The 25,438-nt window shown below is 40.0% G+C and overlaps 4 protein-coding genes across 12 annotated transcripts; all 4 read left to right on the forward strand.

Moving 5' to 3' along the window:
- Window positions 1-155: 155 nt before the first annotated feature.
- On the forward strand, window positions 156-6,067 carry rskra (ribosomal protein S6 kinase related a). 7 transcript variants are annotated; one of them, XM_051399150.1, is made up of 13 exons: window positions 156-282; window positions 1,366-1,558; window positions 1,644-1,727; window positions 1,811-1,879; window positions 2,524-2,593; window positions 3,165-3,272; window positions 3,531-3,571; window positions 3,670-3,697; window positions 4,161-4,250; window positions 4,390-4,518; window positions 4,629-4,717; window positions 5,138-5,248; window positions 5,341-6,067. In XM_051399150.1, exons 1-13 carry the CDS (start codon window positions 170-172, stop codon window positions 5,647-5,649), a joined length of 1,434 nt encoding a protein of 477 aa, XP_051255110.1. In that variant the 5' UTR covers window positions 156-169; the 3' UTR covers window positions 5,650-6,067. The 7 variants fall into 7 exon arrangements, with proteins under 7 accessions (XP_051255110.1, XP_051255115.1, XP_051255114.1 ...); XM_051399155.1 differs by having other exon boundaries at window positions 5,322-5,473; XM_051399154.1 differs by lacking the exon at window positions 4,390-4,518 and having other exon boundaries at window positions 1,292-1,558.
- Window positions 6,068-9,721: 3,654 nt separating this feature from the next.
- aldoca (aldolase C, fructose-bisphosphate, a) lies at window positions 9,722-13,801 on the forward strand. Of its 2 annotated transcripts, none has more exons than XM_051397303.1 (9): window positions 9,722-9,791; window positions 10,636-10,774; window positions 10,903-11,114; window positions 11,917-11,971; window positions 12,057-12,217; window positions 12,317-12,400; window positions 12,507-12,681; window positions 12,785-12,984; window positions 13,060-13,801. In XM_051397303.1, exons 2-9 carry the CDS (start codon window positions 10,663-10,665, stop codon window positions 13,150-13,152), a joined length of 1,092 nt encoding a protein of 363 aa, XP_051253263.1. In that variant the 5' UTR covers window positions 9,722-9,791; window positions 10,636-10,662; the 3' UTR covers window positions 13,153-13,801. The 2 variants fall into 2 exon arrangements, with proteins under 2 accessions (XP_051253263.1, XP_051253264.1); XM_051397304.1 differs by having other exon boundaries at window positions 9,733-9,791; window positions 10,619-10,774.
- Window positions 13,802-15,805: 2,004 nt separating this feature from the next.
- On the forward strand, window positions 15,806-20,966 carry srsf1a (serine and arginine rich splicing factor 1a). Its single transcript, XM_051397305.1, has 5 exons — window positions 15,806-16,265; window positions 17,763-17,941; window positions 19,006-19,178; window positions 19,344-20,121; window positions 20,551-20,966. The coding sequence occupies exons 1-4, from the start codon at window positions 16,078-16,080 to the stop codon at window positions 19,539-19,541; spliced, it is 738 nt and encodes a 245-aa protein (XP_051253265.1). The 5' UTR covers window positions 15,806-16,077; the 3' UTR covers window positions 19,542-20,121; window positions 20,551-20,966.
- A 506-nt stretch (window positions 20,967-21,472) lies between these two features.
- On the forward strand, window positions 21,473-25,266 carry dynll2a (dynein, light chain, LC8-type 2a). Of its 2 annotated transcripts, none has more exons than XM_051397307.1 (3): window positions 21,473-21,659; window positions 22,204-22,356; window positions 23,361-25,266. In XM_051397307.1, exons 2-3 carry the CDS (start codon window positions 22,225-22,227, stop codon window positions 23,496-23,498), a joined length of 270 nt encoding a protein of 89 aa, XP_051253267.1. In that variant the 5' UTR covers window positions 21,473-21,659; window positions 22,204-22,224; the 3' UTR covers window positions 23,499-25,266. The 2 variants fall into 2 exon arrangements, with proteins under 2 accessions (XP_051253267.1, XP_051253266.1); XM_051397306.1 differs by having other exon boundaries at window positions 21,475-21,659; window positions 22,201-22,356.
- Window positions 25,267-25,438: the final 172 nt, after the last annotated feature.

A 25,438-nucleotide genomic window follows, 5' to 3' on the forward strand; every position in this document is an offset into this window, starting at 1 on the left:
GAACAGAGGGGATGATTGATCATTAATCTGACAGCTTTAACTGGAGCGGAATCGAGCTCTTCCCGCTCTGGATGACTGTCTGCAAACATTTCTCTCTCCTCCTCTTCCTCACGCACACACACACACACACACACACACACACACAAGCACGTGGACCCGAGACGATGTGATGGCCGAGACCGGACTGCGAGGAGAAAAGCTGCATCTGTCGCGTTTTTGCTCCTTTTTGTGTGAAATCCTTCTGGTTTCTTTATGGGCAGCGACATCAGTAGAAACAGTAAGGTGAGTGAATCAGATCCGGTCAGATTGGAGTTATTTACATGTTTATATGATGTTGAGCTGCATGCAAAGATGTGTACAAGAATATTCATTGGATTTTGCGTTTTTCTACATCATTTATGGTAATATATTTAAAGTTTAAAATTAAGATTTTTTTTAAATAGGTCGTGGCTTCTAAATAAATTCACGTTGTGGCGAATCTTAGTTTTTAATAATGTGTAAAAAAAAATCTATGATACAAGATGTATGAGGTTGGGCTGTCTACGGCATCAAAGTGAAGTCTTGTCAAAAATAGAGCTATTGATTAGATGTTAAGTGATCGGTGACCTTCCCAGGAAGGGTCAATAGATGCTCGGTTTGATTGTGTGCAGCATGCAGCTCATTGAGTCAGCCTCAGATATAATAAACATTACAAAATGTGTCTTGCTCGCAGACATTTCATCAATTTGTTCTTTAATTTTTAGTTAAATTCTGTTATTAGGTCTTTTATAAATTAAAAATAATTATTAGGGAGTAAATTGGTGATTAAAAACGGGATATGCCGAGGCAGCATGGATGTACAGTATCTTATGAAATAATCCTTATTATAAGCAGTAGTGAAAGAAGTAACGTAGCTCAGATCTTTCACATAAATAAAACTAATAGCTATGTAAAGAAACTGAAAAGCACTGAAAAGCTTTACCAATTAAAACTTTTATTGGCAAAAAATACACATAATGCAGCAGAATGGCGCTTTTCAGATTGTTGACCAATATGGTTGACCAACATTTAAGCAGCACATTAACTACTAGACTTTTAGGTAGTTTAATCAAGGTAGTTTACCAATGTATCATATTTTACTAGACTGTTAAATATTTTCTTGTGAAATCAATCTGCAAAGTAACTTCAGCTGTGAAATAGATGCAGTGGATTGAATAAAGTGTATATATATATAACTATGTACAGTATTCAGGTAAGTTCACCGTTACATTCCACCCCTGTTCATAAAGCATCATTATCTTTTATTATCTAGAGAGAGGGACCAGCTGCTCAGCGTCGATTCAGTCATGGGTTCCTCTCAAATATGGGGGTCTCCATCACCCACAGGCTCGGACACTCAGCTGTATTTTCTCAGCCTGCGGGACCGGACGGCAGACCACCGGCCCCCAAACTCCTGCTGCCTCCAGAGGACAGCGCTGAGACGTCCGGCACAGAGAGGACTCCTCCGGCTTTCGTCTCTGTCTTTCTGCCTGAGTTCCCACAGCGACAAGGACAAGGACATGGACAAGACCACTTCCAGGTACTCCACCCACCACAACACAAGACGTTTAGAACAGAATTAGAGAGAAAAGTGGTGTAAACATTGAGATAACTGTACTTTGCAGATCCTGGGCTTCATAGCCAAAGGTTCATATGGACCCATCTTGAAAGTGAAGGACATTTTCAAAGACAAGACCTTTGCTGTTAAGGTCAGTAATAATCAGCACTGTAACAGCATTATATAAGAACATAAAACATGTTTTTGTGTAATTATTTTTACTGCTGCATATAGGTTCTACCAAAGTCAGAGATCTTGAAGCACGGAGTGGTGGAGCAGTCGAAAGAAGAAGTCATCATTCAGGTATCATCAGTTTTGGTAAAAGGTAGTATGTCAAAGTATTGTTACTTTACTGCTCTTATCAGCAACCATTAATTAGTCAATCAAAAGAACTATTGTGATAATCAATTGATAATTTTTCAAGCAAAAAGGCTACATTTCTGCTAAGTTTGACACAAACTTCCCACAGTTATTGTGTTCATTATTTGGGTTAATTGTACAGTTCATCTTTTGTTCTGTACTGTTGTTATTATGTACTGAAATATCCATAAAATATGTCACTTAGTTTACACAATGATAGAAAAGGGGTCTATTCAGGAAAAAGGTTGGGAACCACTGGACTAAATTAATAATGAAAGAAAATAATCAGGAGATTGATAAAAAGAACTCTGAATTTGTAGATCCAGTCCCTGTGTCTGAGTGATTCAGTGGTTTAATGGCTACAGTCAAATTACCAACCATGAGTACTTTAAGATTTGAATATAGGACATAGTTTTTGTTAAACTCACAAACCTCACTCTTTTAAAAGGCATCATCTGATCTAAAGGAAGTCTCCTGTTCATCCCTCACTGTTATATTCACTCTCACTGTGTGTGTGTGTGTGTGTGTGTGTGTGTGTGTGTGTGTGTGTGTGGGGGGGGGGGGGGGGGGGGACTGTTGCATTGCAGCGGCAGCTCAAACACCCATTTATCCACAATCTGCAGGACTGCTGGCAGACACAGCGCCATCTCTTCATTAGTGAGTCAATAAGTATACAAACGATGCACAGTTCGACCCTCTTCCCTTCTACTATTCTTCCCTTCTTTATGTTTCTGAGGAGCTTTTTTCCTCTTGTAGTCTCATAGTGACATAAAGTAGACTGTTTGTGAACATGCAGGCTGACTGACTGCTGCATCCTCACAAATCTCAGTACTGGATACTGAAGAGGTACACTGCCATCTAATGAGAGCGTTGGGTAAAGCTCAGTGTGGTGGCTGTACTGCCTGCTTACAGATTTGATCAACCGTGATGATACATTTATGTGTATTCAGTTCTAAGAACAGTACAAATGAGCGTCTTAAGTGGTGAGATTAGTATTAAAACAGCTCACAGGAGAATAACATGACAGAAGCATTTGTTTGTGACCTGATTCAACCTTATTCCATCCTTCTTTCTTTCCCCAGCAACACTATTACCAAATATATTTGTTTTTCTCTTCTTTGTGGTTTCCTTATTTCTGACTTTTTATTTCAGAACTTGCTGCCCTGCGTTAACTCAGTATCTGCTTTCAAAGATATAAGAAGTATATGTGTGTGTGTCTCCTCCGCAGTGTGTGACTACTGCAGTGTTGGAGACTTGTACACTTACTGGTTACTGAAGGGCCAGTTTGGGGAGGATGAGGTTCAGCTGTTTGCAGCAGAGCTGGGCAGCGCACTGGGTTAGTGTTCATCAGACTTTCACCATTAAGAGTTCATCAATTTGAGCTCTAGCATCAACACAGATGTCATGGTTGAGTTTTACAGTGTGTTAAAAAGGGATTTTGAACACGGACCTCCTTTTTATCGTTTATTTATGTCATCTACACTGGACAAAAAGAACCTCTATCTAGAAAGATTCAATGATATACAAGTTTGTGGATGTGTGTCCAGATATTATATCTTATCATATTCTCACTTTCTGTCTTAATTATTTCTAGGATTCCTACATGACTTAGGGATCATGCATAGAGATATAAAGGTATATATTTTTTAAATGTAATTTACCAATCTTTATATAACATATTTAAATATGTGTATTTCTGACTTTTTATGACAATAATTTAAAAATGTTTTCAGATGGAGAACGTTCTTTTAAGTGATCAAGGTAACGTTTGTCTTCTGGCCTATAAAGACATTTACGGACATTTGATTCAATTCAATTATGTAACAACTATTCAACGTATGCAGTGTCAGTGAACAGGGTTGGGAGGGTACATACTTTAAAAATGTAATCTGATACAATTGCAAATATTTAAATATCAATAACATGACGTGTAGTCTATGACGACAAATCAATGTGCATGGCAGTATATCGTCCTAATCCTGATAATAATTCCCTTTTTAACTAAATATAACTGTAATGGATTACAGGTTACTGTAGAGACAGCACGCTAACTTTCACAAAAACCAATGCATACACAATTGATCCGTCAATAGGAAAGATGCTGACCACAAGCCATGCATCTAAAAACAGGACCAATAAATACAATACATAAAAAACATTCTACATGTTTATTCTGTTATTAGTGTGTAAAAGTCCATCAGTTTCAGGTTGTGTTTTGATTCAGGTCACCTCCGTTTGTCTGATTTCGGACTCTCGCGGCGGCTGAAACGAGGAGGAAGAGCGTTCACAATATGTGGGACGATCCAGTACATGGGTGAGATTTTGGTGTCATTTTCTCTTCAATGAAATGTCGTTCTGGAGAGAAAATTCTCACTTTAATGGAAGTGTCCTGTGTGTGTGTGTGTGTGTGTGTGTGTGTGTCTGTGCGTCAACATATTGGTTCGCTGCATTAGAGCAACATCAGAGCCCCACCTGCGTTTTGCTCCCATTGGATTCAGTTGACCCAGTTATGTACATGATGCACCTGTACTTTACATATTATTGCTTTTGGTTCTCTCAGCAAGGCTTCTCAGAACATTTCCGTATGTTGTTTTTTTTTTGTCTTTGTGATTCCCTCTTTTTATTCTCCGAGTTATGTTGATCCACATTATCGTCTTGAGTTTTTTTTTTTTACCGGTTTTTGTCTGAACAGCACCTGAAGTTTTAAGTGGGGGTCCATACAACCACGCTGCTGACTGGTGGTCCCTTGGCATTATGTTGTTCTCACTGGTGACAGGAGAGGTGAGTATGGCGAGGAGTTTTACCTTTGAAATCCCCCTCCACTCAAAAACTTGTTCCTACAGTTGGATGTTTGAGTTTCTCTGTGCAGAAGAATGTATGTGCAGAGTTTGACAGTGGTGAAAGTGGAAAGTTTCTCTGTGCTCACTGCAAAAATCTGATTTTTAAGGGAGCTTTATTTGTGACATAACAAATAATTTGGAAGTCAATCCTGGTCCAGTATGCAACTTATACCAGTGTGATGGTACAATGGACTATAGGAGACATCTTGTGTCCAGCAGGAAAATTTCAGAAACAACAAAAATGTGCATATTTATAGATTCTGACATTTCTAATGAGGTAGAAGGAGTGCATCTGAAATTGCCATAGGTGAGGGCACATAAATGTAATATTTATTATATATTATTTTCCTTTCGCTTTTAGTTTCCAGTACCTGCAGAGCCAGACCACAGTACCATGTTTCACAAGGTCAAAGTTTTTCCTTATGTCCTACCTGAGACCTTCAGCTCTGCTCTGCTCTTACTGCTCACGGAGGTTTGTACTTATCATTCTCTTCTCTCTACTGTATACACTGAATCCTCTGAATTGTCGTATTCATCTGTTTCAGTTTCTCTTTATTGCTGCAGCTTTTGTGCAAGAATCCAGCAAACCGGCTTCGTAACCTGGAGAGTTTCAAGATGCAGCCCTTCTTTCGCGGTGCTTCGTTTGACTCTCTCATCCTTCAAAAGACACCTGTTGACGTCATCCTCCAGCTCAGGACTCACCCTGATTGGACCACCAAAGCAATGAGAGGCCTTTCATTGGACTACTTTGATAGCTTCGACTGTAATCAAATCCTTAATTCCCCTACAACTCCCACTGAACTGTCTCCTGGTTTGACCAGCGTGGACCCCAACCCGGCCACAGAGCAGACTGGACTGTGTTTTTGTGCCTGAATACAGAAGCTGACTGGAAACTAGAAACCCTTCGATGATCCATCACCTCTTGGACTTGTTTAAACGAGCCCTTTTCCTCTGTTGTAGCAGTATTAACAGATTTGTCTCCTACTGCGGTCCTGCAGCCAATGTTCTGCTCCATTTTTATTGCTGCCAGTATATAATGAATAAATAATATATTTTGTTTATTTCTTACAATTTTACAATGAGACAGCTTACAGGGGTTTATTCTTACATTTTGAAATGAAACTTTGATTTTGTAAACATTTTCTACCCCTTGGTGTTAGGTCTATCTTTGACGCTGTCGCATGTACTTGTTTGTATTCATTATTTGGATATTACCAAAAGTAATCTGTTAATGAGCTCTATTATGATATTTCTGTGCATCTTCATTAAATGTAGTCTTTCAATCCTTGTATTCAGGTGTGAACTGTGTTGTACTTATATAAAACAAAAGGATGGGAGAAGGTGGCCAATCAGGTTCCAGTGTTTTCTACCACCCCCTGGACACACCCCTGACTGTGACAGGTGAGGAAGACAGTGAGACGTGGGGGTCGCACCTAAAAAAAAACTAGTAGTGGATTTTTAGTCAAGATTTATTTTCTACTAATCAAATGTAGAATACACCGATCAGCCATAACAATAATGACCACCACAACAAACGGATGCAATGTGTGTTCAGACACCTTTCTATCAGAACCAGCATTAACTTTTTCAGCAGTTTGGGCTACAGTAGCTCGTCTGTTGGCTCGGACCACATAGGCCAGCCTTCACTCCCCACGTGCATCTATGAGCTTTGGCTGCCCATGACCCTGTCTCTGGTTCACTGCTTTTCCTTCCTAGTATAACTTTTTATAGGTACTGACCACTGCAGACTGCTCTGACCCAGTCGTCTAGCCATCCCAATTTGGTCCTTGTCAAAGTCGCTCAAATCCTCACGCTGCCCATTTTTCCTCCTTCTAACACATCAACTTTGTGGACAAAATGTTAACTTGCTGCCGAATACATCCCACCCACTGACAGGTGCCATGATAGTCAGATAATCAGTGTTATTCACTTCACCTGTCAGTAGTCATAATGTTATGGCTGATCAGTGTATATATATATCTTAAAGAGCTCATAGTACCCTATTACCCCACTAGAACACTACGTTCTCTGAATGCTGGGCTACTTGTGGTTCCTATAGTCTCTAAAAGTAGAACAGGAGCCAGAGCCTTCAGTTACCAAGCTCCTCTCCTGTGGAACCAGCTTCCAGTTGTGGTTCGGGAGGCAGACACCCTCACCACTTTCAAGAGTAGGCTTAAGACATTCCTCTTGATAAAGCTTATAGTTAGGGCTGGATCAGGTGAGTCCTGAACCATCCCTTAGTTATGCTGCTATAGGCCTAGACTATCGGGGATTTCCCATGGTGCACTGAGCTACTCTCTTCCTCTCTCTTTCTGCACTCATTCATGTCCCTTTAATGCATGTTACTAACTCCACTTCTTCCCCGGAGTTCTTGTGCTTTCTCGTCTCGCAGGTTCTCATGGATCCTGGTGGAGCCTCCTGCCATGGTCCTGCTTGACTGCCATTGCCAATACTGTTGTTGCTGTGCACCTGTCTGTCTGTCTGTCGCTCTCTCTCTCTCTCTCTCTCTCTCTCTCTCTCTCTCTCTCTCTCTCTCTCTCCCCAACTGGTCGAGACAGACGACCACCCACCTAGAGCCGGAGGATCTGTCCTAGGTTTCTGCCTTTTAACAGGCAGTTTTTCCTTGCCCTTGTCGCCAAGTGCTTGCTCATGGTGGTACTGTTGGGTCTCTGTAATTAATGTTAAAGAGTTCGGTCTAGACCTGCTCTATTTGAAAAGTGTCCTGAGATAACTTCTGTTATGAATTGGCGCTATACAAATAAAATTGAATTAATTGAATTGAATTGAATTGTATATGATATAACACTACAGTTGTAGCTGACGAAACAATCTCACCTCAGGTTCAACTATAAAGCTGTTTCAACTGTATCCCACGATCATCCTCGCCACAAGAGTCCATTTGGAGGCCAAGACTGAACTTTCAGTCTAAACTTTTACGCCGACATTGACAAGAACTCTTTAAAGTGCTCAGAAGAAATGGAAATTTCTATGATTTCATGACAAAGTTGGATCACATTGAAGTGGATTAATAACTTGTCACTTCCTGCAGGTTTTCTCAGAGAAAAAGTTACACAAAGTATAATTTAACAAGGATATAGGTAAAAGAAACAACACATATTATGGCCTTCACTTTCTTCACGGTTAGACAGTCATTCTTAACCTGCATGAATCGTACTTACAAAGAACAATTAACATTAAACGTATCTAAATCTATTTTAAATGGTCCTGTAGGACTGGTGACAAAAGCGTTAAGTAAAATAAGCCCTACTGTTGTATTTGCTTGGTAAAACATACCATGAGTATTATTCTAGACCAGTTATCATATGAACGTTGTACCTGGATACATTATGGCCAACTGGGTCGACCTATTTAGAGGAGCACTCACAAACCCATCGAGGACAACCTTAATAGGACAGAAAATTGAGGACCAGATAAAGTATCATCATTAAATGTTTTTAATTAGGTAACAGAGGAAAAAAAACGGAGCGTCCCGGCGGAGGAAGCCACATATAATTGCTGCACTGCTCGAAGTCATGTATCTATTTAAATCTGTATCTCCTGAATGGGAGTGCACCAGCTCCTCCTCCCACTGCCTCCTGACATTGAATTCCCTCTCAGGCCCTTGTCTTAGACAGGTCCACCATGTCTGTGTTGTGGCTGTATAGTGGCAGGCAGTCCAGTGACCCATATCTTGTTTCAGAGGCACACTGACCCACAATAGGGAAGAGAGGAGTCCCCTGAAATGCCGGCGAGTCGTCCCACTGAGTCCAACCAAATAGTGACATTATGTAACAGAACACACAACAGAAAACATTTTCTGAACGTAGCTTAAAGTGCAGCGATGTAAATTAACATAATTCAACACCCTCAAGTTATCTCAACTTATTTGGAAAGAGGTTTAGCTCACGGATCATCATTTCCTTTCTCTGTTAGTATTTGAAAACAAACATTGTTTCATATACTGCATATAGAATTAATAGTTTCTGGGTTTTTTTAAGCTTTTCAAATGAGAAAAGATTTAGCTGACCTAATTTTCGGTCTAATTTGGGCCGTATTACCATGTTCATTTACATTGAGTGGAACCTGGAAATGATTTCTATTTCTGACATGTTCCATCGTGTTCTTTACAGTTTAAAGCTCAGGAAAAGAAGCCACCGAGTGCATGAATTGCTCTGAGACTGAAACACCCCAGTGAATTCGAGGGTGAGGACCAAATTATCAGGAGACTTGAAACTTTCCTCAGGGCACATTTTTACTAATTAAAATAAAAATAGCACGCCATGGGGTACGGTTAAACGCTTAAATTAGGTTGCTATAGGGGTAGATTGTTCTAACAGAATACATTATTTATTATTTCACAATCAGCCTGAATGGGGAGTGGTTATGAGTTAAAACACTACAGTAAAGTTGTAAAATAATTGTGGATATGGCATCCATTTTACACCAACACAGCATGTTTAGAAGCAGTATATTGAGTTATTCATTGCAAAGGAACCGCACAGCAAAACACCCTCATATTGCATGGCAAAATCTTTATTTTATCGGAAATTCATGATATTTTCATGTTATTTATATGGAAAACTGTTTCTTTTGATGGTAAAAAAATTTATTGATATGGTAAAATATGGAAGAAAGCTCCAAACTTAACTGTAAAGTCAACAGTACTAATATCTTTTTACCGTAACAGTCGAAAAAGTTCTACCGTACTTATTACAGCCACAGCCGTACAGTTTTTTTTAACATTTTTTTACAGCGAATGCTAAAGTGGGCATATCAGCTTGAAAAGCAAGCGGCTGCATGACAAAAAAAATCCTTCTATATGTAAATAGAACAATGATTCATCAAAAATCTTCTAATTTATATGGGGCAAAGGTGGGCGTGCAAGCGCCGCCCAGGGGTGTTGGCTTATGAGGTGTGACACACTTGAGCTGGATACAAACTAGAGCTGACTGAGAGTCTCTGTCACTGTTCATCACACCAGAGGACAGGACACATTTGATTTCAGTTTCTGTCAGGTAAGAGCTTTTACTGCTCATCTCTTTTTGTTGGCTTTCCTTTAATGTATAAATGTAGGGTTATATCACTGATTTCAGTGGATGCACCTGTATGACAATTAGTTGATGTAATGAGAACTGCAATCAGGGGTGTTTAAAATGACTTTATATTTTATAAATTTTTTATCCAACAACGATTTCATGTCCAAACTGATATCATCTTTTACGCCATATGAAACTATTTAGTTAATTTCACATTTGTCTCCGAGTTTAACTTTTTATTCCCCTGTTTGTGTCTGTTTCTCACCTCTTTAGCCTTGTTTCATGTGCTGCTCTAACATATGATAAATAGATCATTATCTTTCGTTTTTTGGTGGTATTTGATGAATTACGTGAAATAAGTGGTTTGGTTCAGGAATTTAAAGTCTTTTCTTACTGATATTAAATAATTGCACACTCAAAGTTTTATTTCTGACTTGCAGACACTTCACGGGGCTCCGTGTTTTTAGAACTACATCTATAGAAACGTGCATGTCTTTCCATCCTAGGAGAGGGATACCTCCTCTCTGGCTCTCCCTGAGGTTTCTTCCATTTGGTCCATGTTAAAAGTTTTATTTTCAGCTTTTCCTTACCCAAATCAAGAGTCTATGGACAGAGGGTGCTGAATGCTATACAGATTGTAAAGCCCACTGAGACAAAATGTGATGTTTGGAAAAGAAGCTGATATAAAAGACAGACAGAGGGAGAAACACATTATGGATGAAACTTAACATTTTCTGATTTAAAAAGCTCAATTCATGGATAATATTTTTATTTGGTTGTTAATGTGTGAATGATATAATCATAAGGTCACATCTTCTACCAGAGGCTGTAGGACAATCAGTCACTCAGGATGACGCACCAGTCCCCGACACTCTCCGAGGCGCAGAAGAGGGAGCTACATGAAAACGCTCTACGCATAGTTTCTCCAGGGAAGGGCATCCTGGCTGCAGATGAGTCTGTGGGTGTGTAGCACTCTTCCCTTTCTTTAAACTGTGGGAAACGTGTTTGCCATTTACAGCCACACACTGATAAAGACCAGCCCAAAGAGTGCATACTATATATATTAACTAATGTATCACATTAATTACAGGCAGCATGGCTAAGCGACTGGCTCAGGTTGGTGTGGAGAACACAGAGGAGAACCGCAGACAGTACCGCCAGATTCTCTTCAGTGCAGACGATCGCATCAACAACTGCATCGGAGGGGTCATCTTCTTCCATGAGACGCTGTACCAGCACTCTGATAACGGCGTAGCCTTTGTCAAAATGATCAGGGACAGGGGCATCCTGGTTGGCATCAAGGTGTGATAGTTTAGTGCCAGATAATATCAATAATGTGGAGTAATAAATCGTAGCAACCCTTGTGGTGATAGGTTGAGTTCCTGATCAAACATGTAGGCTATGGTTGTGACTACATTCACACTGCAACCACAAGTGGCCCAGATTTGTTTTTTGCTCATATGTGATTCTTTCATAACAGTGTCAACATCACAAATCACATTAAATCTGATCTCCTCAATTCAGATACAGGTCTGATTTTTTGCAGTGCAACCCCTCAGTGTGACTAGTCAAAATTTGTGTGACTCTTACTTCACTCTAGATTGACATTCGTCCTACTGGAATCTGATATGGGCTGATATTGAGCAATAAATCAGAAATTAACTTGTAGCGTGAACCTATGTCAGTGGTTCCTAACCTGGGGGTCAGGACCCCCCACTAATGGTTGCAAAAGCTTCATGGAGGGTTTGTGAGGCATTCCTGATTGATGACTACAAAGTAGGTGTATATCTCAACATTTGGGTTATTTCTGTGAAGAAAAAGTAAATGTAAAGGAAAGGTAATTGTCTAATAGAACAATGGCCTGAACTGTATAAAAGTTCCCTAAACAGGAAATAATCTGCTCAGAATTCCTCCAAATCACTCGGTGTGCCGTTGCTCAGTTCACTATTTGGGTTCATTGTACTGTTTTGAATATAAAGTGTGATATCCATTAAATATGTCACTTCAGCAGGGGTCGTCAGCCTAATAAATCATAGAAAGGGGATTATTAGTTGTTTCTCTATACAAAAGTTGAACATGATTGTCTCTATTCCTTATTCCTCAGGTTGACAAGGGTGTTGTCCCCCTGGCAGGGACTTCTGGAGAGACCACCACACAGGGTGAGACTGCTGACATCACTCATGTCTCCAATAAGACCAAACGTTACAAGACAATTAATGGATGTATTTTAAACCTCTCTCATAGGTCTAGATGGGCTGTCAGAGCGCTGTGCGCAGTATAAAAAGGATGGAGCCGTCTTTGCAAAGTGGCGCTGTGTGCTCAAAATCAGTGACACCAATCCATCTAGACTGGCGATCACAGAAAATGCTAATGTTCTTGCACGCTACTCCAGTATCTGCCAGCAGGTCTGAACCCATTATTATACAACGCAGTAGCTTGTCTAATACGTCTTTATGATGTAATGCTTCTGTACTGTTGCTGATAATCTCTCCTTTCTCGGCCAGCATGGCATCGTGCCCATCATAGAGCCGGAGATTTTGCCCGATGGCGATCATGACCTGAAACGCTCCCAGTACATCACTGAGAAGGTGGGTTTCTGTTTTCTTAGATTCTGCATGGCCAGGGTTGTGTTACTACGACGATAAGAGAGTGAGACAGAGAAGAAAAAATAGTGAAACAATCTGTGTGTTGCAGGTCCTGGCTGCTGTGTACAAGGCCATGTCGGACCACCACGTGTACCTGGAAGGAACTCTCCTCAAACCCAACATGGTCACTGCTGGACACAGCTGCTCCACCAAGTACAGCCCTGAGGAGGTTGCTATGGCAACTGTCACCGCTTTGCGCCGCACTGTTCCCCCAGCGGTCACAGGTAACCCAGGCCGCTGCCGTGTCTGGAGAGGATTTAACACAGATATGTATAAAGTGTGTGGAAACACAAGTGAAAGTAAAACGGTGTGTTCTGTTCCCCACAGGAGTGGCTTTTCTCTCGGGCGGTCAGAGCGAAGAGGAGGCCTCTGTCCACCTCAATGCCATCAACAACTGCCCTCTGGCCAAACCCTGGATCCTGACGTTCTCCTTTGGTCGAGCCCTGCAGGCGTCTGCGCTCAGAGCTTGGAGAGGACATAAAGAGAACGAGAAAGCCGCCACTGAGCAGTTCATTAAGAGAGCAGAGGTATGCAGATACTTTACCACTAACCTGTGTTTATTTCCTGTTTTGAGCTTTTTTTAACGTCTTCTCTGTCCGCAGGCGAACAGCCTGGCGTGTCAGGGGAAGTACCCTGGTGGTGACAACTATGGTGACGTTGGCCATCGCAGCTACGGTTCCTGTTATGCATACTGAGCAGTTTGAGAAGCCACATTTTCAATTAGCATTGCGTTCTGCCATCGCCATAACGAGGGTTAATAATTATTATTAGTTATTTCACAATTCTGACACTCATGATGATGTTACATGAAAACAAGTGACAGCGTGTTTTCTTGCCTTGACAAATGAGGACAATCAGAACATGGCCTTTGGTATTTCTAACGCATGTATTCACTGAAAGATGTTTGCTTTACTTTTGTTATGAATGTACAATACTCTCTTGTGACAGTGCCACACGCTTTAAAATCCTGCATCTTCCACTTAGCATCACAAATACTAACTTGCCATGTGCTGCTAGTTTGTATCACATCACAGTTAATTAAAAGTAGTGAATGTCTGATGTACAATTGCCCACTTATTACACAGAAGTATCTTCAAGTTGTGCAAAGCTTCTCTGCGTCTGAGTGTGGGTAGTTTAGTTTTGTTAGTGACGATGCACAATTAGAAAATGTTGCACCAGAATTAGCTTCAAGCTGATTTGCATCTGCAGTACCTGGGCAGAAAGTACACGCAGTAACTTATAACACAATGTGATTTTGTGGGTGTTGTCGTGAATAATATTCTCTATTAGTCTGATAAAAATAGTTACATGTAAGTATTTAAACAATAAAACTGTTCAGTGTAAGTCTGGTGTGGACATTTTGCTTTATATTAATTGAAGTCCTGACATGATATAGGTCAAACAATGTGTTATAGTACTGTTTCTAATACAACATGATACTCGTCTGCATGTTATAACCTGAGAAAAGGTCCTGAAACAAACTTTTGATCAAACCCTTAACTGATGATCTATTAAGTGTGAACTAATCACAAAGGGTCATAGTGACTTGATCATTTATTAATGGTGAGCAACAGGAATTCATGATTAATCCTACATTAAATCCTCATTAGTTAAGCACTTCTTAAGTTTAGGATTTGTACCCTTATAATAAAGTGTTACTGAAAATTTCAAGTTCAGGTATTATGAAGAATTTCACTCTAATCTGTATATTATTGACACGTCAACGTCAAACATCCATTTTTTGACATATTTTGCTTATATTGTTTATATAGATAGATAGATAGATAGATAGATAGATAGATACTTTATTTATCCCGAGGGAAATTCAAGCATCCAGTAGCAGCATACAAACATAAATTAGACATACATTAAACATTCATTCATACATTAAACATATATTAAAATTAAAATTAACCTATAGCACAGTAGCCATACATTAAATTGGATAAATTAAACTTTTGCAGAGGAATGAAAATATGTGCCGAGAGAGAAAATAAACTGGAAAAATAGAAATGAAACATGTGCAGGTAAGTTAAGTGTTTATAGGTTAATGTAAACTATGTGCAATTAAAATTAGGCTGTCGACCAATGAATGAAAGTCACAGCATTTAGCAGAGGTAGTGCAGATGGAGGAGGAAATTGTCTATTGTCTTCCCTGCCTACAGTCTGATGGCCAGGGGGATGAAAGAGTTTTTAAGTCTGTTGTTGGAGCTGGATTGGGAACAATAAGAATGAATATATACAGGATACCTGGGACACCTATTGCGATGAAGGTGTATATACATAATAATAATAATAATAATAATAATAATAATAACTGTCTATTAAAATAAACTGATGTTATGAAATAGTTTAGGCTGCTGTATTAGTTTAACACTTTGCAAATAGGCCTAATATTATGTATTTGCATTATTTCTGTTGTGACCCAGGAGGAGTCAGTCTCTGATCTTATAACCTGTAATTAAGGTTATTATGAGTTTCAATAAAGGATACAGTATTTGAGGAGGATGAAATGTTGTTATTTTAAATGGATTTCATTCTTACCCCTTTTGAAAACTTGCTGAATGATCACATTTACTCACAGAGCAATAGACTGTATAATGATTAGTCTCTATTTCACCACTCAAGTCAAAATATGTAATTACATTTTGTATGTAAGCCACATATTCATAACAGCTCTACATTTTTAGGTGCAACATCTCTATTTTGTACCTGCACTCATATCATGTTGATGACACAGTACAGGTGTTTATTCTCCTCGGCTTTACCTGGGATGTTGTAGCCGAACCAGTTCTCTGCCCGTAGGTCAGGGCTTGGATAACATTAGATTTAAATATATACATTAAATGCTTTATTAATAACTCAAGTTATTTAAGTGTCCTCGAGTTTCTAATAAACTATCTAAATTATTTATTTATGTTTTTATTTTAAGCAGAAATCCGGGTTTCAGGCCTAAAACTGCTTCTGGTTGTTCGGGCTCGGGTTGGGCCGGATTTTTTGGGCCTGAACAAAGCTGTAGTTTTCTTGAGAGATACAACTTTGCTGACCATTTTTTTACAACAACATAAATCATGAGTTTATGTCACATTAACATATAACAAGCGTTAGTTATAGGGTAACTAATGGGGTGAAAACTGCCTTATTAACGTGCACTGTCCCTTAATTATTATTATTATTATTATTATTTATAATGTGAATAAACCAATAAACTAAGAAAAATCAGTCACAGGTTATTAAAGGTTAATATTTAAGAAGTTATTATTATCACTACACCTGCTGAATTGGCGGACTATTTTGTAAGGCGGATGTGTCAATCCTGGCTGCAGTGTTTCCGGTATTCATGAATGCCTCGGTAAAGGAGCGCGGTTCCTGAAGAAAAACAGGAGTAGAGGGCGCCTCGTTGAGAGTATTGTCTTACCCAGTAAAAAATATCCCGCACACTGCGGCGTAAACGTGTTTTATTGTCTTTTTCTTTCCCCGCTCACCCACTCGGGAGTGTGATCTCGGTGTGGCTCCGCCGACCGTTGGGGATCTTGCAAACGACGAACCGTTAGTTTTTTTTTTTTTTTTTTTTTTTTTTTTTTATAAAAGAAGAAGAAGCGAGCGCTCTGCTAGCAGCGATGTCGGGTGTTGTGCGAGGCCCCGCCGGGAACAACGACTGCCGAATCTACGTGGGGAACCTTCCTCCTGATATCCGTACAAAAGACGTGGAGGACGTGTTCTACAAGTACGGGACAATCCGGGATATCGACCTGAAGAACCGGAGAGGGGGCCCGCCTTTTGCCTTTATTGAATTCGAGGACCCCAGGTGAGGAGGAGCTAAGCTAACGGCTAGCTCGTTTAGGCCAGAGGCAGGCCCATTGTGTGGCTCACCGACTCGGCGTGCTTTACACATCACTTGCGGGCTCAGACTATCCACTGGAGCTCCCGGGCGTTGTTATCGTTAACCAAAACGTGATACGTGCCCTTTCGGTTTCGATTTTAGCATGTCTAAACCCCTGTTCGCAGTGGAGTTTAAAACTACACGTATGCACGTTTAAAAACGACGCTTTTGTTGTTGATGTTTTGCACCGCGTCTTTCTGCATGTTGTAGTTCACACGAACAAACCCCCCCTCCTCCTTTTTCTTGCTCTGTGTCTGGCTTGTAAATAAGTTAGCCTAGTGCACTCACAGCGTTACGCTTGGTTGTGTAGTGTGTTTTCTTTGCAGCGACTCAACTATCTCTCTCTTTTTTTTTAAATATACATAAATATAAAACAAATTGAAGCCACATTTCTGTAGTTGCGTGCACGTCTGCAAGGCGGATTAGCAAACGTAAACCAGATCAAGCTATCCGCTAACATGGCTGACCGTGTCCGTGGCTGTGTTTGCTCTGCATGTGAATGTTAGACCTTGCTGCTTGATGTTTGAAGTAGGGCTGCGCAATTAATCGAAAGCAAAATATGCATATAAAAGAAGCTGCGTGAAGGTGAAATGTGTGTCAAAATGGCATTAAAACGAAGTACTGTGGTTTAGGGCTGCACAGTATGGTTAAAAATGTATTATTGGGATTATTGACAGATGTGGCATTTGTGATATGATTCACAATTAGAGAGGGGAGGATAACTTTTGCATCACAAATTTTTATTTCCACTGATAAAGCTTTCAGATCATGATAATATTTTGTCTCCTGTCTGTATCAAGCAAACATAGTTGTTTTTTTTTTAAATCTAGAGGATAAGATGTGTAGGTCAGGGCATGTCTCTACAACACCACAGTACTTCATTTAAATGCATTTTCAGCTTTAGCAAAACATTGCAGCTTTTGTGACATTGCTGTATTGGGTTTTTCATAATGTTTGGATTAATTGTTCAGCCCTAATATGTTTCTGAAGCGATGCCTTGACCTACAAATCTTGTTCTCCAGATTTAAGAAAACATGTTTGTTCACTATGGACCCCAACTAAATTTCATATTATCATGATTTTAATAGTTTTGTCAGTGAAAACCCACACCTATCATGAATAACATATATGAATCGTCTGTTCATGATGTTAATATCTTGCCAGCATATTCATTCATATATCTATAATGTTGTTATTACTTTTTCTTTACATATTTCTGTACATTTGTAAATTGCACTTCTGGTTGATGCTAACTGCGTTTCGTTGTTTGTACCTGTACTTACAATGACAATAAAGTTGAATCGAATCAAATATAGTGTGATGTGATTCATGATTGGTGTGGGTTTTCACTGTCTGTCAAAATAAGTGTTTTGTTACCATATCGTGCAATCCTAACTTTAAAGTATACTATTTTGTTAACAGGGACGCTGATGATGCAGTCTATGGACGTGATGGTTATGACTATGATGGCTACAGACTGCGTGTGGAGTTTCCTCGGAGCGGCAGGGGCTCAAGAGGCGGGTTTGGTGGCATCGGCGGAGCTCCCAGAGGCAGATACGGGCCCCCATCCAGACGCTCAGAGTACAGGGTCATTGTGTCGGGTAAGCATGCAAACTAGGCTGTCGTTTATTTGCCTGTTAAACAGATAGGAGGTGGTGGTTGTTGTTGTCGTTGTTGCAGAAGCATATCCTTTTGACTGCTGTTTGAAGGACTGTTTTGCTGAGTCTCATCTTTTTCGAGTGTAACTTGGCGAGTTAGTTCACAACAAACTTTGCTAGAGGTTTCCCTCCAGTTTCTTGTGCGCTACATTAAAGGCAGTAACATACTATGAATATGGGTCATGCTCGCAAATGTACATTATGAATAACAGCTGGGGGACTGCTAGTGTCGTCCACTACATTATGAGGCAAATAATCCTGAAAGTGAGAGAAAGAAAGTCAGGGAAGAATATCCATCCTTAATTTGGTGTATGTAGTGTTGAAACTGGATTTGGGTGGAAGTTACTGGAAGGCACTGATAAAGCGTAAAGTTATGGGATATAACCAGAAGGATAAAACATGATGTAAAGAAAGTAAATTGATGTTCTGTTGTTTGTTTTAACGAAATATGCATCACTGCTGACAATGTAGACCAGTGTTTTCTTACACTCTGCTGTGTCTGTAAGACTCAATTGATAATTGCAGTGTTGATGATATGAATTTATTTATTTCTTGCTAAACAGGGGAAGGGATTATTCCCTGGCCAAATGTTTAGAAGGGACCCTTAAATAGAATTAAATTACACTTCTTAGCCTAAATGTATAAGTACGACATTATAAATATGCACCAAATAGCACAGTACACATTACCAGTAAATAATGCCGCAGTGTAACTCATGGTAGTTTGCTACAATTCATACTAAATAATTATAATAATTAAGTGTGCACAAGATAAATATTAATCAGTCAAGCCGAACCGGTTTTCACGACTTTGCACTTTAACAGGTCTAACTACATGGCCTCTGTAATAAATGAGTGGAAACATATTGCTTAATCCTGTGGCTGCTATTTGAATAAACAAATTAGTTGCGTACTTCCAACAAAGGTTGATTTTTATTTATTTATTTTTTTCCTCGCATGAACAAGCCAAGCTGGAAAGTTGACATAACTTTTGTTTACATGTTTCAGGTCTCCCTCAGAGTGGCAGCTGGCAGGACCTGAAGGACCACATGCGTGAAGCAGGCGACGTCTGCTACGCCGACGTTTTCAGAGATGGAACCGGAGTTGTAGAATTTGTGCGCAAAGAAGACATGACCTATGCTGTTCGAAAGCTGGACAACACCAAATTCCGCTCACATGAGGTATGTGTACTGATTTGATTGTCATGGATAATGTTTCTTTGCTGTGTCGAGGTGAGTACTTCAGGAAATGTTTGAAGCACACCTGGCCCTCATTTCCATCTATGGTATTTCCACCATAGGAAGGGATGTTGTCTTTTCAATGTCAAGTTCTCTTGTGTCTGCCAGGGAGAGACTGCTTACATTCGTGTGAAATTAGACGGTCCCCGCAGCCCAAGTTACGGAAGATCACGCTCCCGAAGCCGTGGCAGCCGGAGCAGGAGCCGCAGTCGCAGCGCCAGCCGCAGCCGCAGCAATTCCCGGGGCCGTGGCAGAGGATCGCCCCGCTACTCGCCTCGTCACAGCCGCTCTCGCTCCCGTTCCTAAACCTTTCTACCACCAATGTTTTGCCCTTTTGATGTATACCCTCCTGTTTTTACCTCTTATGAGTTTCTCCAGATGTCAGCAATTGATTTTTAATTTTTGCATTTCATGTCCCGATGTCCTTGTGGATGATCTTGGTATGTAGGTGTACCTCCCTCTCCTTTCCCCCCTCCTCTCTTTCACACCCCCCTTCCCCTCCCTCTCCAGCGGCTTTGTCCTTTTGTTTTCTCCCTCTCTCCCCTTTCTTTCTGTCCTCTCAATTTTTTGCAACAATAGGAATTGTGCTGTGTTGGAACTTCGAAAACGTTGAGTTGTTATAACCTGCACTCAATGTTTTTGCAAGTATCGAAAATTGAGTTTTGTTTTTGTTTATTTTTTTAAGAAAATAGCTTCTCATTGGATATGTGGGGTGGGCTGTTTGGACGGGGAGCCCAATGCTTAACTGTATTTTACCCTTGTGTCTTCCTTTAGACATCTGAAGAGAAGGATTAAAGTGATTTGGAATAAAACCATTGTGGAGCACATTTCATTTGTATGGTCAGGATAGGACATCTAATTGAGGAGCAATCAGGTCGAGGCAATGGTACGCTTCATATTCCATAAATTGAACATTTTGATAGGTTGTCATATCATGCATGTCATATTTAACAAAGCCATATGTGCTGTACTTTGTTATATATACAATTTTTAACTTGCTACTCTGGCTTGTGACAGAATAAGCAGTCCTAGATCAAGTGTTGTGATGTAAGTGTAACATCTTTTGCTGTCAAATGTAAAAAAAAAAAAAAAAAACCTGAATCACTACTTTGTTGCAAAAGCGTCCCACTTTTGACTTAAATGTCCTCATTGGTTAAAATGTTTTAACTTCAGGGAGTGATAGTTTTTGTGCTCAGTGGCATTTTTTTTTTCTTGATCTGACATGAGTGCTCAAAATGGAAAAAAAAAATAGGCCCAAAAATCTTGACATTTTATTCTAACAGTCTGCCTCTGATTTTCTTCCTGGTATTTCAAGGTTTTGATTGGAGGAGTGGCTCAGTGGATCCCAATCCTTGGAGCTGGATGAGTGGATCGATTAGGGAAGGGATAGGCAAGGATGGATGCTCGGAACGGGATCAGTTTTCCAGGATTCAAATGAGAGTTGAATTCAGAACTAATTAACGGGAGTCCCAGAGCAACTTTTTTTTTTCTATTAGGCCCCCCCCATGCCTATTTAAAGTCTTTCAGTGGTAATGGCTTTATTTTACAAGAAAACGAAACTGAGGACCAGGAAGTTGGATCAAAGGATGGAATCGTAGATGCCTGGTATGAAGGAATTAAAAATTTGGGTGGTTGGGAGAGGGTTTTATTTGGGAGTAGTTTGTATGTTTTATTTTGCTTAATCTTTCTTTTTCTCTTAGCATTTTCAATAAAAACATTTTCAAACAAGGACACTTTTGTTTTTGTTGTTATTTGACACATAAATCTACTTCACTGCACTTTTCTCTTCATGTACTCAGAAGCAATAAACTGGTCTGTATCTGAATTTATAACCACAAATAATCTTTTTAAGAGTAAATTAACAATCATTTATTTGTAAACCTGAAACCAAGTGAGCACTGGAGCAGGAAATTGGCCCTGCTCTCTCTTTCCGATAAAAGCTTGGCTGCAGCTGTGGATGTAATAGAAAACACACAAACACCACTTCATATGTTCAGTATTCACAGCTCCAGTGTCTCTCAGCTGTGACGGTGACTGATGAAAAAGCCTGTACACACACAGCCAAACGATACCTACCTACGGCCAAGGTCTCGTTTCCTCTTAGCCCACAGCCAGTGGTGGATACTGTGAATGATGCATTGTGGGATGAAATAAGATGCCGGCAGACAGGAGCTGGAGAAAAACGCTTGCAACGCACGGGGAGGCTGCGGCTCAGCCAATGGCAGGGTGCAGCATGCAGCAGAGGGGCGGGGAGCTGTCGGAGCAGCACAGCAGAGAGACAACCTACCTACATGCTTATTGTGTAAATCTTTAAAAAGCAATTAGCCGCAGCATCATCATCTAAACCTTCCCCCCCCGACTGGCTGGGTGAAATACATACATACATATTTGGAAAGGAGTGTTTTTCAGGCGGCTCAACAAAAGGTGAGTTGCAGATTTCCCTAATGTGAGAGATTTTGACTTGCATGTCTGTACATATTTCTGATTCGAGTTTGTGATGGTGAGCTTTTACTGTATGTCTTATAATTCATTTGGACTGGTGAGACAGTATGTGTGCTGTGTTTTGGGTGACAGCGGGCGTTATTGAGCCCGTACGGATAATTAATGATACATTTTTGAATACTTTTTGCTCTCCTGATGCAGAAGCTGCTTTTATCCGAAAGTGATTTTGCCAAGTAATTTAACTCCACCTGTATCAAGTTTCGCAGCCAATCTATGCAACGCTCAAGCCATCGTGTAGTTAGGGATATGGACACAAACACAGGAGCCTAAGTTATGACTGTGAATCGGTGCAAACGGGAGAAAAAAAAGCGGTGCCAAAGCGACCAATCTCCTGCGTATGATTGATGTTTGGCGATGATCCGGCTGGCCTAAACCATCCCCAGCAACCACGTGCGGTGTTCATTTTCAGTGCAGTACAGTGTCTGGGGGGGTGAACGTGCTCCTTTTTTTTCTTCTTCCTCAGCAGGCATCATCATCATCCTTAACCATGACTGACAGGAAAGCTGTGATCAAGAACGCGGACATGTCCGAGGACATGCAGCAGGACGCGGTGGACTGTGCCACCCAGGCCATGGAGAAGTACAACATAGAGAAGGACATCGCAGCCTACATCAAGAAGGTGAGACAGGACGGGGTTGCATGGATGGATCCAAGTGGAGCTCTGTGGAGCTTACATCATTGGCACATGATCTGCACATTCAGAGCCCTTTTTTTTATTCTCTGATCTATTTTTGGTCAGTGTGGAGACGAGGCACTTATGATCAGGGCCATAGCCAGGATTTTTTAAATTTATTACTGAGGTCATGAGTCCACAAGCCCCCCCCCCAGCTCCCTCCTCATCCTCCTCATCATCCTCTCCTAACGCACTGTGCGCACGAACATTGTGAGCAAAGATGAATCAAAACCTTTTTTTTTTGGCACCTTTCATACAGGGTTAGTGCTATTCAAGGCTAATAAGGCACTACAAATGTAAACAATATGAGACAAATGTGCATAAATATAAACAAAAAAATAGAAATGATAAAAACAATAGAACAGATTAAAAAAACAGTGAAAAAGTTAAATATGTTTTTAAAAATCATTAAAAACTTTAAACCAGAGAACATTATTAAACAATGGACATACACATTTTTACTTTGCAGGTTTTCTTTTCCTGGAATCAGTCAAGTTTTATATTATTATTATTGTTATCATTGGACTAAAAGTAGTTAACTTCCGAAGGACTAGAGCTGAAATTATTAGTCAATTAATCAGTTGGTCAATGAACAGAAATTTCTTTTTTGATAATTTGATAATCATTTCTGTCGTTTTTCAATCAAAAGTATCAAACCTTTGCTGAGTTAAGCCTCTAAAATGTGAAGATTTTATGCTTTTTTCTTTTGGTCATAGATGATAGTAAACTTAATATCTTTGGGTTTTAGACTGACGGCATTTTGCACTATTTTCCTACCATACCAGAAATAATGAATAGTTAAATTGAGAAAATCACAGGCAGATTGATTTCTGAAATAATGAAAATAAAAGTTAGCTGCAGATGTTACCAAAATATCCTTGATTGCAGCTACGTTCTTGGTCTTTTTCCTGTATGTTGATTTTGTGTTCAATAATGGTCTTCTTTTTCAGGAGTTTGACAAGAAGTACAACCCCACCTGGCACTGCATCGTCGGGAGGAACTTCGGCAGCTACGTTACCCACGAGACAAAGCATTTCATTTACTTCTACTTGGGCCAAGTGGCCATCTTGCTCTTCAAGTCTGGCTGAGGAGTTTCTGATGGGTGTTGAGGAGTTTTTCTCCCTGAACCTCAATCGGAAATGCACTGGTGGCTGATGTCTCCCATACACTAATAACGACATACCATAACGATGCAAAACCGGCCGTGCGCAATTGCATGGACTATACACTATTTAATATGTATGTTACAGTAAGTTTACTTTTCGATAGTTGCCATTTGAATGCAACTGGAGTAGTTTTTGTTGATACTGTTAAATTCTAGGTTGTAAAAGATTTCAACTTGGCCCTTGATTGTATACTAAAGGAAAGCTGTAGAATGTAGTGGTGCATCTGCTTTCCTTCACAAGTGGCATTGCCAGACCCTGTTATGAGACTCCATCTGTCGGTTTAGATGGTAAAATCATACTGTGTGCACCAGTTTAACAATTCATTGTCAAGATTTTAACGTGCGATCATGAAAAGAAGTTAGGTAATGGGGCAGAATAGTCGAGTGAGTAACTTTCACGGCCTCCTTTGGTCTCCAGGAGAACATACAGCATGAGTTCACTTTATTACTGCTATTTTACTAGTTTAAAGGGATTGTGTTGTCTGTAGATGCAAGTATAAAATGTTTTCAATTTGGATTTGAAATAAAATTCCCAACAGATGTGATATTTTAGCAGCCGCTTTCAGAAAAAAAAAAAAAGATGTCACAACATCCAACACACTTGACATTTTGGAACCAACACAAGCCAGTGCGAGCATTTCCAGGGATGTTTAGTTTGTCAATTTTCACTGTGAGGGATGATAGAGCAAATAAAGCTCACATACGCAGACCTTAGCCTGTAATGTCTGAGTAATAACACTGCAGACTGGTTACCAAAATCTCCCGACTCACCTACTTAGATTTCAGTCTTATAATCCTGTGTTTCTGCATGTTTGGAGGATAATAACCACAGTTTCTTTAACGGTCATCAGACAAACAAAAGCTCATCTCGAAGCTAAATCATTTATTTTACTTTGACTTTTGAGTATGTAGATATTTGACTGAGCCGATGTGTGTCTTGTCCCAGTAATTGCTATAAATCAGCGTTAGGAATAGGAAGGTGACTTAGATAAATACACCTGCAGTCAACTCTACCAAGGCTACCAACACCCCTGTGTTTCAGATGGTTGTGTCGTCTTGTGTGGCTTGTGATACCTTCAAGTTGCATTACCCCCAACCCTTTATTTTTGCATTGCCAGTGTACAGTCAGACACGCAGGAAACACAAAGCATTTGGAGTTGGGACTTCTTAAAGCAACTGCAAGCAGGTGTATCTCTTGTCTGGCCCACTGATTTGGGGTTTTCATTTTGTCATGTCAGTATAATTAGTTTTTTAAATGGCAATGCACAATTCTGATGAAATGTGTTCTTTGGGAGGGCAGATTGGAGGGCTTTTAGTCCATGGAGTTGGATAACACCACACATTTCTCGCTGTGCGTAAAGACTGAATGCTAACTCAGTTTTTCTCTCCCATAATCCATCAATGGGTGAAATGTGTATCTCTGAAGTGTTAGCTTGGATAGACATGGAAGTCTTCCTAACTATTGTCAATGTAAACTGATTTAGTATTGTTTTCCTCTGGCATGTATTTTTGCTGTGTATATGTAGGAGCCGTTCCAATGCTGTTAAATTTGCACAAAACGTGTGCCTGTCATTGCTCTCAACTGTAACTGGCTTGAGTACAATTGCACTTCATTAGAATTATACAGTGGGTTGCTACAGAACCAAAATCGTATAAACTCGATAAAATAAAAATTAATTGTTGACTTATTACACTGTGGCCTTTTATTTTGTCACTGACAATATTAATTGGTTGGTTTACTGACAGACAGTAAATCTACAACACATTTTGAGACTTAATTATTATAACATTATTCAGATTTAATGATTTATTATTAGAGCTATTGATATTACTCTCATATCTGTATAATTGGCTAAATAGGAA

Source organism: Dicentrarchus labrax, unplaced genomic scaffold (assembly GCF_905237075.1).
Source record: "Dicentrarchus labrax unplaced genomic scaffold, dlabrax2021, whole genome shotgun sequence".
Lineage (NCBI taxonomy): Eukaryota > Metazoa > Chordata > Actinopteri > Moronidae > Dicentrarchus > Dicentrarchus labrax.